Source organism: Rhinatrema bivittatum, chromosome 9 (assembly GCF_901001135.1).
Source record: "Rhinatrema bivittatum chromosome 9, aRhiBiv1.1, whole genome shotgun sequence".
NCBI lineage: Eukaryota > Metazoa > Chordata > Amphibia > Gymnophiona > Rhinatrematidae > Rhinatrema > Rhinatrema bivittatum.
This window is the reverse complement of record NC_042623.1, coordinates 224165748-224182096: the sequence shown is the minus strand read 5'-3', so window position 1 is coordinate 224182096 and position 16349 is coordinate 224165748. Positions and strand designations below refer to the sequence as shown.

At 44.2% G+C, this 16349-nt stretch overlaps 1 protein-coding gene across 3 annotated transcripts in view; it reads left to right on the top strand.

The window, feature by feature from the left end:
• Nucleotides 1–16349, top strand: part of LOC115099044 (kelch-like protein 24) — a 130221-nt gene that overhangs the window by 88698 nt on the left and 25174 nt on the right. For 2 of the 3 annotated variants that reach the window (XM_029616310.1, XM_029616311.1), the window contains one exon: nucleotides 1488–1672. In XM_029616310.1, the coding sequence (XP_029472170.1) occupies nucleotides 1488–1672 (185 nt within the window). Of the gene's footprint in view, nucleotides 1–1487; nucleotides 1673–3428; nucleotides 3590–16349 lie in introns of those variants that run through there. The other variant, XM_029616314.1, reaches the window with a different exon arrangement.

Genomic DNA, 16349 nt, shown 5'->3' with positions numbered 1-16349 from the left:
GCAGGAGGCGCCTGCATCCATACCTTTCTACAGTCTTCAGAGGAGTCGCCTAAGTCCCAGCGGCCGGGCCCCTACAGGCTCCTCCTGGGGGGGGTCGCATGCTTCCAGGGTGAAGTCTTCAATCAAGCCTCTCCAGTCCAAGTGGCCTTGCCCTTCGACGGTAGCTATCTACCTCGAAACAGGGGTCCACTTTCATAACAGTGGGAGTAAATAACAGTGAATAGATCTCCCCAACAGATATCTTGGATCCTTCTTCCAGGCAACCCAGATTGGTTAGTGTTGGGTGAAAGGATGCTGGGCTCAATGAGCTATTGGTCTGACCCAATACAGCATTTCTTATGTTCTTATATTCTTAGGCAATTTTCAAGGTGATCACTCAGGCAAATTTATTTATTTATTTATTTGGGCTTTTTATATACCGTCATTAACGGTGAGAATCACTATATCAGAATGGTGTATTAGGTTAAAATAATAATGAACAAAGGAAAAGTTCAAAGCAAGGTAGATGAACAGGAGGACAATTAAAGGAAAAATTATAGATTTAAGTGGAAGACGTTTAGTTATTGAGTTAGTGTGGAGGCATTGTTGAAGAGCCAGAATTTTAGATCTTGCTTAAATTTCTTGGTGTCAGTAGATATTCTTAGGTTCTCTGGTAAGGAGTTCCAGAGTATAGGGCCTGCAATTGATATAGCTCTGTCTCTTGTTTGTTTTAGGTGCTCAAACCAGTCTTCAGGCCCCCCCAGCCAGTCGCTAATGGATATGTATGAGCACTCCTGGGCTAAACATATGTGTGGGCTTCACAGTGCTCACACTTTTAGCCAGATTAGAAAGCGTGGTTCCTGGGGGATGTGGAGGGGAAGAGAAGATGTTTAAATCAGTAGAGATAAGCACACATAATTTTGCATTTTCCAGTGTGCGTATGCTGTTTTACCCCACAGTCAACCACCCATAGAAATAACACATGCAGAGTATGTGGCCACAAATACTTGTATACATGTAGCTTATTGTCAAAGGGAATCTACAAGTGTACAAAGCATGCACTTACTAAGGTGCACAAGTGTCTTGTACCTAGGCAGGCTACGGAAAATTGTCCCCTGAAAGCCTACAACTCCTGTCATGCAGCACTTCCTGTGTCCTCCACTGTTAACAGTACCCAGCTCTGAGAAGCTGTCTCTCCTCCAGCACAGGAAAGGATCTCCTGGCTGATGCAGAGCAGGAAGCACATGGAAGAGAAATGGCCATCCCATTTACCATTTGGTAGTTAGAGCAAATTTTATCTTATAATACTGTGATACTATTTCTGTCAACAGCATGATTTATTCCATGTAAGAACAGGAAAAAAGAAATTATTCTCTCTGTACTATACTAAAAATATTTTATAGTATATAGAAAAGTTTGTAGTGTTTTGATTTTGCTGGTACTTTGTTTTCTATAAAATGTAAGAACTTTGGTTATCAGGGTATGTTCTTCTGTTTTCATTGATCTAGGTCAACAGGATTCTCTGAAGTGATTGTGGTGGTTGGGGGCTGTGAGCGAGTCGGAGGGTTCAATCTGCCTTATACTGAATGCTACGACCCAGTAACAGGAGAGTGGAAGTCATTGGCTAAACTGCCAGAATTCACCAAGTCTGAATATGCAGTCTGTGCTCTGCGGAACGATGTTCTTGTATCAGGTACATAACATGCCGGTGGACGTGTAGGCCACTGGTTATGGAATAGGACTGTCAGGAGAAATCCTGAGATAAATTTGCATCCCCGATCTGACGCGATCCTGTGTGACCTTGGACAGGTTACTTTATTTCTAATCCCAACTCTGCTACTGTTCTTGTGTCCTTAAGTCGGTCACCATCATGAACAGGTTTCATGATTTCAGAAATTTATTTATTTATTTATTTAACATTTTTCTATACCGACCTTCATGGTTAAATACCATATCAGGACGGTTTACATCGAACAGGGATAAAAATAATTAGGTAAAGGAAGAGACAAAGTTACATTAAACGAGGACCGTGAACTTGGAAGCTTAGGTAGCTGGAAGAAAAGAGATAAAGTTAAGTAAAGAAAAGAGAAATAACAAATTCCGGACTAGAGATAGTTCAGAATAGAATTAGTCCACATGTTAGAGTTGGTATCCATGCTGTCCAGGAATCAGATGAGGGGAGGTATAATTATAAGAAATTATATTATATTATATTATATATATTATATTATATTATATATTATAATTATATATTATATTAATTATAAGAAATGACATGGGTACAAGGTCACTGGAATCCAAGATGAAACTGTGTTCCAGATTCACCTTTGGATTTCCCATTTGCAGTTGGAAGCTGCATGTGGATAGCTTTCACCTACAGTTTGTCACTTTGTGTCCCAGCCTGGATTTTCTGCAGGCTGTGATGCATTTTATTGGACCAGAGTGAAACTGTCTATACTTGTTGTGCATCATCACCATTATCATTGTTTATTTATATCACGGTTTTCCAGTTAGCTCAAAGCATGTTATTTATTTATATTATTTATATTATATTATTTATTTATTTGTTTAGGAATCTTTTAGCCTGCAAATCCAATAACCCTCAATGTGAATTACAATAGAAACATACTTATTAAAATTCAAAAACATACAAATAAAATACAAGAACACAAAGCACAATACACAGGAGGTCTACACAAACATTAAATACCTGCTTACGCTTGTAAAAATGGGTTACCTTAGATTGGGAGTCTTCAACTGGTATAACATGGAATAAATAGAGAAGAAACAATCAAGAGCAGTGCATAAAGAATGTGAGTTTAAAAAAATCACCTGCCTGATGCTGCTTTTAATTACCAAGTACTTCTCTACAGTAATTACACTTCCCACAGATTCTTGTTTGGCCTGTGTATCTTGACTATATTGTAAGTTCCATGAAGCAGGGACTGTCTGTGATGTGTATCTGTACAGCACTACTTATGCCTATTAGCCTTTAGAAATGAGAAATAGTAGTAGTAGGGACATATCAGAGTACATAGCAGTGTTCATGAGTAGGGGTGTGAGGCAAAAGCTTCTTCAGAGAGCCAAGTTTTCAATAGCTTCCTGAAAGTTAGCGGGTCTGGAGCTTAGCACCACAAAAAACCAAAGAAACTGTGAGGCCTTTTTTTTTTAACTTTATAGAAAAGACTTCCTTTTTGCGGCTGCAGGCTTCAGCTGTCCAGCTGTAGGAGGGAGGAGAGGGATCTGGCCCCACCAGTTATCTCCCCCCTCAGTGGGTCAGGAATCTGGACATACCCAGAGGTTTCTAACCCCTCCCGCTCGTCCACTTCTCTACCTGAAAGGATGGCCCCACCAGGACCTACCGACCTTTAGGGAGGGCTAAGTATTAATCCTAACCCTAAAACTACATCTAAAATCTTTTCAAAATCTTTTTTTTTTATTCTTCTCAGACTGCAGGATTTGCAACACCTTCCATCAGCTGGAGACAGAGAAATACTGATGGACTGCAGGTGGCACACCAGGTTCAGTACTGAAGAAACAGCAAGGAAGGCTGTCTAACAAAGCCGTGAGGGCGACAAAACAATTGTTCATTTACTCGTGTTACTACCCAATAAAGGATACTATTTGGACATCTGGCTGCTAATCCTGTTTTGTCGCCCACACCAGGTTCAGTGACAGTGTCAGTAAACCTTTCTCTGTCTCCATCTGCTGGAAGGGAGGCAAAACCCAGAGGTCTGGACTGATGTGGGTACATACAGGGCTGAGACAGATCTTGAGAAGATTCTCTTGATGTTGGAAGGTATCTTTCCATAGGGGCCAGCATGACTAAGTGGGGTCGTGGCAATGAGCACGGAGAGCGGGTGATTCCCAGCCTTTGTGGATCTTGTTAGCCAGGACTACTCTTGGGGGAATTCTGCGTTACTGCGGAATGCAGAATTTGTGCAGAATTCCCCCCCTGCGCAGAATTGCTAAATTCTGCGCAGAAATTAGCAGAGGAGACCCCGGCATGCCGCGAACGGAGCGTGTCCCGCGGAATATGCTCCGTTCGCTGCGAATAGGGAAGGCCCCCATGTGCCGCGCTCTGTTTGCGACGAAGATGAAGGCCCGGCGCGCCAATCGCAGCATATGGGGGCCTTCCCTTTTCACTGCGAACGACGTGCCGGGCCTTCATCTTCGCTGCGAATGGAGCTCGTCCGTGGGCATGCCGTGAGAGAGAATGTGTGTCGGGGAGGGGAGGGTGAGAGAGAGCATGGGGGAGGATGCCGGTGAGAGAGAATGTGTGTGTGAGAGAGGAGAGGGTGTCAAAGAGCATGGTTGGTAAGAGGGGGGGTGGGTAGGGTAAGAGAGCAGGAAGGTGTGAGAGAGAGCATGGGAGGTAAGAGAGGGTGGGTGGTGCGATGCTTGAGTGTGGGATCCAGAGAGAGGGAGCCTATATGAGGGGAGGGTGATGCCGGTGAGAGAGAATGTGAGAGAGGAGAGGGGGTGTGGGGGAGGGTGAGAGACAGCTTGGTTGGTAAGAGGGGGAGTGGGTGGGATGCTTGAGTGTGGGTTTCAGAGAGGGAGCCTATATGAGGGGAGGGTAACAGAGAGCAGGAGGGTGTGAGAGAGAGCTTGGGAGGTAAGAGAAGGTGGGTGGGGGGGATGCTTGAATGTGGGTTTCAAAGAGAGGGAGCCTATATGAGGAGATTGTGAAGGAGTGTGTATGTGTGTGAGAGATTGGGAGCTCATGTGTATGAAAAAGTGATCGTGTGTATGTGAGGGTGCTAGCCTGTGTGGAGAGATTGTGTATGTGTGAGACAGAGCCTGTGTGAAGGACTGCATGAGAGAGAGACATAGGTATCCTGTGTGAGGATGTATGTGTGAAAGAGATAGGGAGCTTGTGTGGGTGTGTATGCAAGAGAGAGGGCCCTGTATGAGGGGATGTGTGTATGCGAGAGAGTGAGGGAGCCTGTATGAGGGTGTGTGTATATGGAAGGGACACTCTTATAGTGAATTTCTAGGGAAATTCTGCTCAAAATATTTAAAATTCTGCAACTTTAAGTAATAACTTTTTTCTGTAATAAATTGCACACCAGTACCTTGGTCAGACCACTTTCTTATAAACTTGCAAGACAAAACTTGTATCCACCTCCACCCAGGAACCCAACAAACCTTACTACTTCAAATACAGACCTCCATTCCCCCTTGAACCACTGCAACAAGAATTGGAAAAAAAACTAAAAGACATAGACACTACCACCATAAACAACGCAACCCGCTCACGGCAAAACAACACCACAAATATAGCCAACAACTTAAACCCTGAAAGAACAAAAAAGATCAATAACAAAAGAAAGAATGATAATCCATGGTTCAACAAAGATCTAAGAAATGCCAAATCAACACTCAGAAAAAAGGAAAAAGAATGGCGCAAAAACAAATGCTCCTTGACACTAGCCAGATATCGAACCTTCCTTGCATACTACAAAAACCTCATAAACAAAGCAAAGAGAGACTACTACAGCAAAATAATCCAAAACCACTCAAACAACCCTAAAACTCTGTTTAACATATTAAAAAAACCTAACAAGTGCAATGATATCATCCATTCAGCCAAAACCCTAAGCCAGGATCTAGCAATCTTCTTCAAAAACAAAATATGGAAAATTATGGAAAACATAATCAAAACTCCCAATAATCTCATACAACCAAACAACACCAAAATCACTCCATGGTCATCATTTGAAACTATATCATCCATCGAAATTGAAAACCTAATTAAATCACTAAAACCTGCAAGCCACGATTTTGATAAAAAACCTACACAAACCCTAACAGAACTATCACATACCATCGCTCCAACCATAGCTGCAATCATTAACAAATCACTCGAAGAAGGCGAACTCCCAGACAACCTCAAGATGGCAACAATCAAACCCATCATAAAAAAAAAAAGAACTTGGACCCCACTGAACTCAATAACTACCGCCCCATCTCTAACTTACCATTCCTGGCCAAACTACCCGTGCAAAATGGTATTCATCTATGTCAATTATAATAAGCATTTCAATTCATCTAATAGACCTACTGAACCATGAGTTAACCCTGCTCAACTATGAGGTAACTAGTGCACATGTTTAACTGTTAGACAACGGACATAATAGAACAGACATTATACACTTTGGGGCGGATTTTAAAAGGCCTGCGCGCGTAAATCCTTCCAGATTTACGCGCGCAGGGCCCTTGCGCGCCGGCGCGCCTATAGCCCCGGGACGCGCGTAAGTCCCGGGGCTTTGGAAAAGGGGTGGGGAGGGGGTGTGTCGGGGGCGTTCCCGAAACGACACAGCGTTTTGGGGGCGTGCCGCGGCATTTTGGGGGCGTGGCGCCGGCCCAGGGGCGTGGTCGAGGCCTCCGGACCAGCCCCCGGGACCGGAACACGGAGCGGGGCTGCCGGCCGGCGCACCCTTTGCCGACAAAGGTAGGGGGGGGTTTAGATAGGGCCGGGGGGGTGGGTTAGGAAGGGGAAGGGAGGGGAAGGGTGGGGAAGGTGGGGAGAGGGCGAAGGAAAGTTCCTTCCGAGGCCGCTCCGAAATCGGAGCGGCCTCGGCTGGGCTCGGCGCGCGCAGGTTGCACAAATGTGCACCCCCTTGATCTAACATGCATTACATTCTAATAAGTTGTTTTATCTGTAAACTGGAGTGAAGGCGTGTTCCAAACTTCGGTATATAAAAACACATACATAAATAAATAAAGTAGCAGTGTTGGCTCCCTTCTTAATGGACTTTTAATGGAACAGTCAATGAAGAGTAATTTTTAATAAAGGTCCGGTAGTAATTGGTAAATCCCCAAAATCGTCTTAGAGCTTTTAGGCCCGTGGGCTGTGGCCATTTTTGAATACTCTCAAGCTTCTGAGGGTCCATTTGGAAACCATTGTTTGAGACAATGTAACCTAAGAAGGGCACGGATTCTTTATGAAATTCACATTTAGACAATTTGGTGTACAAGTGGTTTTCACGAAGTCTCTGCAGAACTATTCTGACATCTTTCTGATGGGATTGCAGGTCCTGAGAAAATATCAAGATGTCGTCTAAGTAGACAATGACACAGTGGTAGACTAAATCACTCAGAATATCGTTCATCATGTTTTGGAAGACAGCCGGGGCGTTGCACAAGCCGAAGGGCATCACCAGGTATTCAAAGTGTCCATCCCGGATATTAAAAGCCGTCTTCCATTCATCGCCAGAGCGGATGTGAATGAAATTATACGCTCCTTTGAGGTCAAGCTTGGAGAATATCTTGGCTCCCTGTAACCTATCAAATAGCTCCGAGATGAGTGGTAAAGGATAGTGGTCCTTTATGGCGATCTCATTCAGACCTCTGTAGTCAAAGCACGGACGTAACGTTCCGTCCTTTTTCCCCATGAAGAAAAATCCTGCGCCAGCAGTAGTCTTTGAAGATCTTATGAAGCCTTTCTGGAGATTCTCCTGGATGTATTCCGACATCGCCTTATTCTCCACTACGGAGAGGGGGTAGACCCTTCCTTTGTATGGTTCCGTATTTGGCTTCAAATTAATTGTGCAGTCGTATGATCTGCATGGAGGTAACACATCAGCAGCTTCTTATGAGAATACATCTTGGTAAGATGCATATTGAGGCAGCAACCCAGGCAACAACGGGGTAGTTGGCATGCATGGTATTGGAGAGACTTCCATTAAGCATTTGCCATGACAGTCTGGACCCCAACGTGAAAGCTCCAAAGTGGTCCAGTTGAATTGTGGCATGTGTTTCTGCAGCCACGGTAGCCCTAGTACCAAAGGATGCATGGCCTTCTCTAGCACAAAGAAGGAAAGAGTCTCTGTATGAACAGCACCGGTATGCAAGCTCACTGGTTCTGTAAGCAGAGTTACTTCATCTGGTAAGGGCTCTCCATGAGAGGACAATTGTAATGGAGGCATCATAGTAGTGGTAGGGATCTGCAAATGTTCCACTAGACGTTTCAAAATGAAATTTCCCCTTGCCCCAGAGTCTACTAAGGCAAGGGTCTGAATTTCCAAAGGCCCGCAGATTAAAGATACTGGAAGAGAGAGTGGAGGAGAGGGTGCAGTTAGACTTAAGAAGAGTTCTCCCACAGGACTTAGGTCTGCCAGTTTTCCGGACATATAGGGCATGTTTGTACAGCATGACCAGCTTGTCTACAATACATGCATAGTCCCAACCTCTTTCAGTCTCGTCTCTCTTTAGAAGTCAAATGACTGCGGCCCAATTGCATTGGTTCTTCTTCGCCAGCAGCAGGCCCTGGGAGTGTAGGCCTGGGTACAGACTTGACACGAATCTCTCCCTGGAGTGGTCTTCTGGGACTCTTGACCTCTTGAACTTTGTTGCGAATTCGGCGATCAATCTTTGCTGCCAACTGCATAAGTTCCGCTAAGGTCTCGGGCATCTCACGAGTCACTAGTTCATCTTTCAACCAGGAGTTCAGGCCTTCAAAAAATAGGGTTTTCAGGCACCTAGGGTCTCAATGTAATTCTGAAGCCAACGTCTTGAATTCAATGGCGAAGTCTGGTAAAGGTTTGTTACCTTGTTTTAGATGAACCAAAGCTGATCCTGCTATCGAGTACCAGGCAGGGTCATCAAATACTGACTTAAACAGTTCAAGAAACCCGGCAAGATCATTCAGGATAGGGTCATTGTGCTCCCACAGCGGTGAGGCCCAAGCCAGCGCTCTTTTGTCCAGATACGAAAGGATATAGGTGGTCTTGGCATACGCTGTAGGGAAATGGTTAGGTTGCAGAGAAAAGTGCATGCAACATTGATTAATAAATCCTCTACACTTCCAAACCTCACCCGCGAAGCATGTCGGAGCAGATAGAGGCACTGTAGGCTTGACCGTCACTTCTGGCAGTATAACTTCTTTACCTGCGGCAGCCGGTGCATTTATCTGTGCGTGTAACTGATTAAAGGCAATAGTCAAGTTGTCTAACGAATCCTGTTGTTCGGAGATTCACTGGGCCAGGCCTGGAATGGCCTGCAAAGCGGTGAGCTGAGCTGAATCCATGGAGTTAGCAATCTGTTATGGTTATGAGGTATTGGAGTGGATTCTTGGGTACTGCGGGGATGGCCTCTGCCACGGGGAGGAGACCCGTGAGGAACCGCAGTGCTAGGCTAGACTCCATACACGCAGACACAGAAAAGTTATATTTATTGTACAGCTCGATGGTACTGCCCGGGGAATGGGCAGCAGTGAAGGTAACCCAGTGAAGTAGTCCAGGGGTCCTCAGCAGAGGAGACCAGTCTCACACTCGAATAGGTGATAGGCAGCGCGGCGTAGCAGGGACAGGTCCCAGATGTAGACACAGAGCGCTGAAGCTGCAGGTGAGACAGACTGATAGGTTAGTACTCACTGAAGCAGAAAGCTGTATTGTTGAAGGTCCTCTACCCACCCACCCCTGGGGCTTGTTTTCTAATAAAGACTGCCTAACGTACCATTGGCAGCGAGATAAATTAGTGCATTTGTAAAAGTCAAGAAAATACAATTCACAAATTCCCATGATGAGGACTATCCAATGTAACTGCTGTGGAGCCTTTATTCTGAGGGAAAGCATCTGGACACTTAGAGCTTGCCCAATTTGTGCACAACTCTCTTCCTTGAAAAAGGAGCTGACTGAGATTAAAGATCAATTAGCTTCAATTAAAAGTAATACACCCACATTGCATTACTCAGAACATAATTCCCCAATATCACAAAAAAACCAGGAGTCAAGAAAAGGAGATTCATTAGGCTCAGGTAGGACCCACAGTCACCCATTCTTGACAGATGGGCAGCCAAGAGGTACACCCCCCCACTCAAACAGGTCATTAAGTTCTTTAAAATCCAGGAATACAGTGGGCTCAGGTAGAATTAGACCTGTGATGAGGAGACACACAATGTACCAAATGCAAAAAGAACAACAAGCCATCTTTATATTAAAAACTGATGAAGTTCTTGAGAAAAACATTGAAGTGTTACCAGAAATGAGAGAAAAAACACAATGCATGCAGTATTTCAAGATCCATAACCAAAAGAAAAATCTAATTCAGAGGAATAACTCTGTCAACAGTGGCACAACTACAAAAAGAGAGAGTGAAGTGAATAGCAAATCTCAACTAATATCTTATAAGGAGTCCAGGAAAAGCAATAACCTTAAAGAGAGTACCTGGAAGGCTATGACCACAAATGCTCATAGTTTGGGAAATAAAATCCCAGATCTGCAGGCCCTAATGGCTGAGGCAGAATTGGACATTGTTGCTATCACAGAGACATGGTTCACAGAATCTCATGATTGGGATACAACAATACCAGGCTATAACTTGTTAAGGAAGGACAGAGAGGATAGAAAAGGGGGAGGTGTGGCTCTTTATGTCAGAAACAACATCCAAGCATCTGAGCTACAAGGAAGTTGGGGTAAGGAAGAAGCTCTATGGCTCGACCTAAAAAAAGATGACGGAGCGTCCATTTATATTGGAGTGGTTTACAGGCCTCCAAACCAAAAGGAAGAGCTGGACAGAGACCTGGTTGAAGACATCCATAAGATAGGTAAGAAGGGAGAAGTGGTGATCATGGGTGACTTTAATATGCCAGATGTAGACTGGAAAATCCCATCTGCAGAAACTAAAAATAGCAGAGCGATAGTGGATGCCATGCAAGTATCTTTGTTCAAACAAATGGTGTTGGAACCCACCAGAGAAGGAGCTATACTCGACTTAGTACTCACTAATGCAGATAATGTCTCAGATGTCCAGGTGGGTGCCCACCTCAGCAGCAGTGATCATCAAACGGTATGGTTTAATATCACTAAAAGAATAGGGAAAAGAACCACAAAGACCCGAGTTTTACAGTTCAAAAACACAGACTCTGAGGAAATGGGGAAGTACCTGGAGGAAGAACTAAAAGGATGGGAGAACGAGAGAGATGTGGATCAGCAGTGGACCAATCTAAAAGGAGCAATCACCAAGGCAACTGCTCTATACGTTAGAAATGTAAAGAAAAGCAAAAGAAAATTGAAACCTATCTGGTTCTCAAAGGAGGTGGCTGACAAAATTAAAGCTAAAAGAACAGCATTCAAGACATATAAAAGATCCCAAAGGGAGGAACACAAAGAAGAATATTTGTATCAACTGAGGGAGACAAAGAAATTAATCAAGTTGGCAAAAAGTCAAGCGGAAGAGAGGATTGCCAAGGAGATAAAAAATGGTGACAAAACATTTTTCAGATACATCAGCGAAAAGAGAAAGATCCAAAGTGGTATAGTGAAATTGAAAGGTGGTAATGATCAATGTGTGGAGGGAGATGAAGAAATGGCAGAAATATTAAACGAATACTTCAGCTCTGTGTTCACTAAAGAAGACCCTGGAGAAGGACCATCTCTACACAACAAAAAACTGGTGGGAAGTGGAATAGATGAAAATCCTTTTACAATAGAAAATGTGTGGGAAGAGCTAAAGAACCTGAAAGTGGACAAAGCCATGGGGCCTGATGGGATTCATCCAAGGATATTGAGGGAGCTCAGAGATGTTCTGGCAGCTCCGCTGTGTGACTTGTTCAATAGATCCCTAGAAACGGGAGTGGTGCCGAGTGATTGGAGAAGAGCGGTGGTGGTCCCGCTTCACAAGAGTGGGAACAGGGAGGAGGCTGGCAACTACAGACCGGTCAGCCTCACTTCGGTGGTGGGAAAAGTAATGGAGTCACTGCTGAAAGAGAGAATAGTGAACTATCTACAGTCCGGAGAATTGATGGACCAGAGGCAACATGGATTCACCAGGGGAAGATCCTGTCAGACAAATCTGATTGATTTTTTGACTGGGTAACCAAGGAATTGGATCGAGGAAGAGCGCTCGATATCTTATACTTGGATTTCAGCAAAGCTTTTGACACGGTTCCGCACAGGAGACTGGTGAATAAAACGAGAAGCTTGGGAGTGAGTGCCGAGGTGGTGACCTGGATTGCAAATTGGTTGACGGACAGAAGACAATGTGTGATGGTAAATGGAACCTTCTCTGAAGAGAGAGCGGTTTTAAGTGGTGTACCGCAAGGATCGGTGTTGGGACCGGTCCTGTTCAATATCTTTGTGAGCGACATTGCGGACGGGATAGAAGGCAAGGTTTGTCTTTTCGCGGATGACACTAAGATCTGCAACAGAGTGGACACGCCGGAAGGAGTGGAGAGAATGAGACGGGATCTAAGGAAACTGGAAGAGTGGTCGAAGATATGGCAGCTGAGATTCAATGCCAAGAAGTGCAAAGTCATGCATATGGGGAGTGGAAACCCAAATGAACTGTATTCGATGGGGGGGGAAAGGCTGATGTGCACGGAACAGGGAAGGGACCTTGGAGTGATAGTGTCTAATGATATGAAGTCTGCGAAACAATGCGACAAGGCTATAGCAAAAGCCAGAAGAATGCTGGGCTGCATAGAGAGAGGAATATCGAGTAAGAAAAGGGAAGTGATTATTCCCTTGTACAGGTCCTTGGTGAGGCCTCACCTGGAGTACTGTGTTCAGTTCTGGAGACCGTATCTACAAAAAGACAAAGACAAGATGGAAGCGGTACAGAGAAGGGCGACCAGGAAGGTGGAGGATCTTCATCGGATGACGTACGAGGAGAGATTGAAGAATCTAAATATGTACACCCTGGAGGAAAGGAGGAGCAGAGGCGATATGATACAGACTTTCAGATACTTGAAAGGTTTTAATGATCCAAAGACAACGACAAACCTTTTCCGTAGGAAAAAAATCAGCAGAACCAGGGGTCACGATTTGAAGCTCCAGGGAGGAAGATTCAGAACCAATGTTAGGAAGTATTTCTTCACGGAGAGGGTGGTGGATGCCTGGAATGCCCTTCCGGAGGATGTGGTGAAGACCAGAACTGTGAAGGACTTCAAAGGGGCGTGGGATAAACACTGTGGATCCATAAAGTCAAGAGGCCGCCAATGAAGAGTGGGTGACTCGCCAGAATGATGGCTACTGCCTGGAGACAATACCCTTATTCAATAAACGTACACATGCTTACTGTGACTCCAACATCGTTCTAGCTTCAACAGCAAGAGGAAATGTGGAATAAAGGATCTGCACTCACAAAGGGGGGAGTAGCTGACTTGTTACGGCGGTTACTACCCCAAATCAAATAAGCCTGTTACTTCAATTTCTATGCATATACAGCATAGTTCTCTGCTTCAACGGCAGGGGAGAAGAAAAAACTGATACTACACACATCCAGCAGAGCTCTCTGCTTCAACGGCAGGGGAGAAGAAAAAAGGGTTCGCACTCACAAAGCGGGAAGTAGCTGGCTTGTTACGGCGGTTACTACCCCAAATCAAATAAGCCTGTTACTTCACTTTCGATGCATATCCAGCATGGCTCTCTGCTTCAACAGAATGGGAGAAGAATAAACTGATACTTCAAGCATATCCAGCATAGCTCCCTGCTTCAACGGCAGGGGAGAAGAAAAACAACCAATAAGGGCTGTATAACATAGTCTGAGTAAAACAAATATGCATGGGTGTAGCTTGCTTATTGCGGCGGTTACTACCCCTACTACCCCTAACTTATCAAGCTAGATATTTCACTTGGATGCAGCTCCATCACTGCTTTCTACATTAATGGTGGGGGTGGAAGGGAAATAGAACCAAGAGCTAAGAGAAACAGATAAGTATGAGAGAAAAAAATGTGTGAAGCTTGCTGGGCAGACTGGATGGGCCGTTTGGTCTTCTTCTGCCGTCATTTCTATGTTTCTATGTCCTGGCAGGCAGAAGTTGTTCAGTGGCAGGCACCAGATTAGGGAGAGCAGGCCCTCGAGGAGCGAGTACCCGGTATCCCAAGATATGTACCTGAAATAGAGCAGAAGGGCCCCCGAGGAGCAGGTACCCAGGTTAGTGAAGAAATGCCCCGAAGGGCATTTGTTAGCAAAAGAAGGGCAGGCTAAATACCAGGATGTGATGACGTCACTTGGAGGGGACGCACCCGAGGTTCCAGCCTTGACGGGGATAAAGACGTGGATGGCATGCGCGCGCGCACCCTAGGAGGCCCTCAGGAAAAACATGGCGAACACTGTCGCCGTTGCCGATCCAGGGACACTGGAGAGAGCAGCATGAAGACGCGGCAGCAGCCATCTTCCCAAGGCTTGAGGAGAGAGAACAAAGAAAGGTGAGGCACAGAGGTCGAAGCCGTTTGAGACTGATGGACGCAATATGGATAAGAGTTATGTTATCTGGCTAACATAGCTGATTTGTAACTACAACCAGCTATGTTATCCAGTGTTGTGGGACCAGATAACCTGCCACATAAGAACATAAGAACATGCCATACTGGGTCAGACCAAGGGTCCATCAAGCCCAGCATCCTATTTCCAGCAGTGGCCAATCCAGGCCATAAAAACCTGACAAGTACCCAAAAACTAAGCCTATTCCATGTTACCGTTGCTAGTAATAGCAGTGGCTATTTTCTAAATCAACTTAATTAATAGCAGGTAATGGACTTCTCCTCCAAGAACTTATCCAATCCTTTTTTAAACACAGCTATACTAACTGCACTAACCACATCCTCTGGCAACAAATTCCAGAGTTTAATTGTGTGTTGAGTGACAAAGAACTTTTCCAATTAGTTTTAAATGTGCCACATGCTAACTTCATGGAGTGTCCCCTAGTCTTTATATAATCTGAAAGAGTAAATAACCGATTCACATCTACCCGTTCTAGACCTCTCATGATTTTAAACACCTCTATCATATCCCCCCTCAGCCGTCTCTTCTCCAAGCTGAAAAGTCCTAACCTCTTTAGTCTTTCCTCATAGGGGAGCTGTTCCATTCCCCTTATCATTTTGGTAGCCCTTCTCTGTACCTTCTCCATTGCAATTATATCTTTTTTGAGATGCGGTGATCAGTATTCAAGGTGCGGTCTCACCACAGAGCGATACAGAGGCATTATGACATTTTCCATTTTATTCACCATTCCTTTCTAATAATTCCCAACATTCTATTTGCTTTTTTGACTGCCGCAGCACACTGAACCGATGATTTCAATATGTTTCTTGGGTGATAGCACCTAATATGGAACCTAACATTGTGTAACTATAGCATGGGTTATTTTTCCCTATATGCATCACCTTGCACTTATCCACATTAAATTTCATCTGCCATTTCGATGCCCAATTTTCCAGTCGCACAAGGTCTTCCTGCAATTTATCACAATCTGCTTGTGATTTAACTACTCTGAACAATTTTGTATCATCTGCAAATTTGATTACCTCACTCGTCGTATTTCTTTCCAGATCATTTATAAATATATTGAAAAGTAAGGGTCCCAATACAGATCCCTGAGGCACTCCACTGTCCACTCCCTTCCACTGAGAAAATTGTCCATTTAATCCTACTCTCTGTTTCCTGTCTTTTAGCCAGTTTGTAATCCACGAAAGGACATCGCCATCTATCCCATGAATTTTTACGCCATCTGAAAATCCAAGTGCACTATATCTACCGGTTCACCTTTATCCACATGTTTATTAACTCCTTCAAAAAAGTGAAGCAGATTTGTGAGGCAAGACTTGCCTTGGGTAAAGCCATGCTGACTTAGTTTAATGGAACAATGTCTTTCTATATGTTCTGTGATTTTGATGTTTAGAACACTTTCCACTATTTTTCCTGCACTGAAGTCAGGCTAACGGGTCTGTAGTTTCCCGGATTGCCCCTGTAGCCCTTTTTAAATATTGGGGTTATATTAGCTATCCTCCAGTCTTCAGGTGCAATGGGTGATTTTACTAATAGGTTACAAATAGGTCTGAAATTTCATTTTTTAGTTCCTTCAGAACTCTGGGGTATATACCATCCTGTCCAGGTGATTCACTACTCTTCAGTTTGTCAATCAGGCCTACCACATCTTCTAGGTTCACCGTGATTTGTTTCAGTCAATCTGTATCATTACCCATGAAAACCTTCTCCAGTACAGATACCTCCCCAACATCCTCTTCAGTAAACACCGAAGCAAAGAAATCATTTAATCTTTCCGCGTTGGCCTTATCTTCTCTAAGTGTCCCTTTAACTCCTCAGTCATCTAACAGTCCAACTGACTTCCTCACAGGCTTTCTGCTTCGGATATATTTTAAAAAGTTTTTACTGTGAGTTTTTGCCTCTACAGCCAACTTCTTTTCAAATTCTCACTTAGCCTGTCTTATCAATGTTTTACATTTAACTTGCCAACACTTATGCATTATCCTATTTTCTTCTGTTGGATCCTTCTTCCAATTTTTGAATGAAGATCTTTTGGCTAAAATAGCTTCTTTCACCTCCCCTTTTAACCATGCCGGTAATCATTTTGCCTTCTTTCCACCTTTTTTAATGTGTGGAATACATCTGGACTGTGCTTC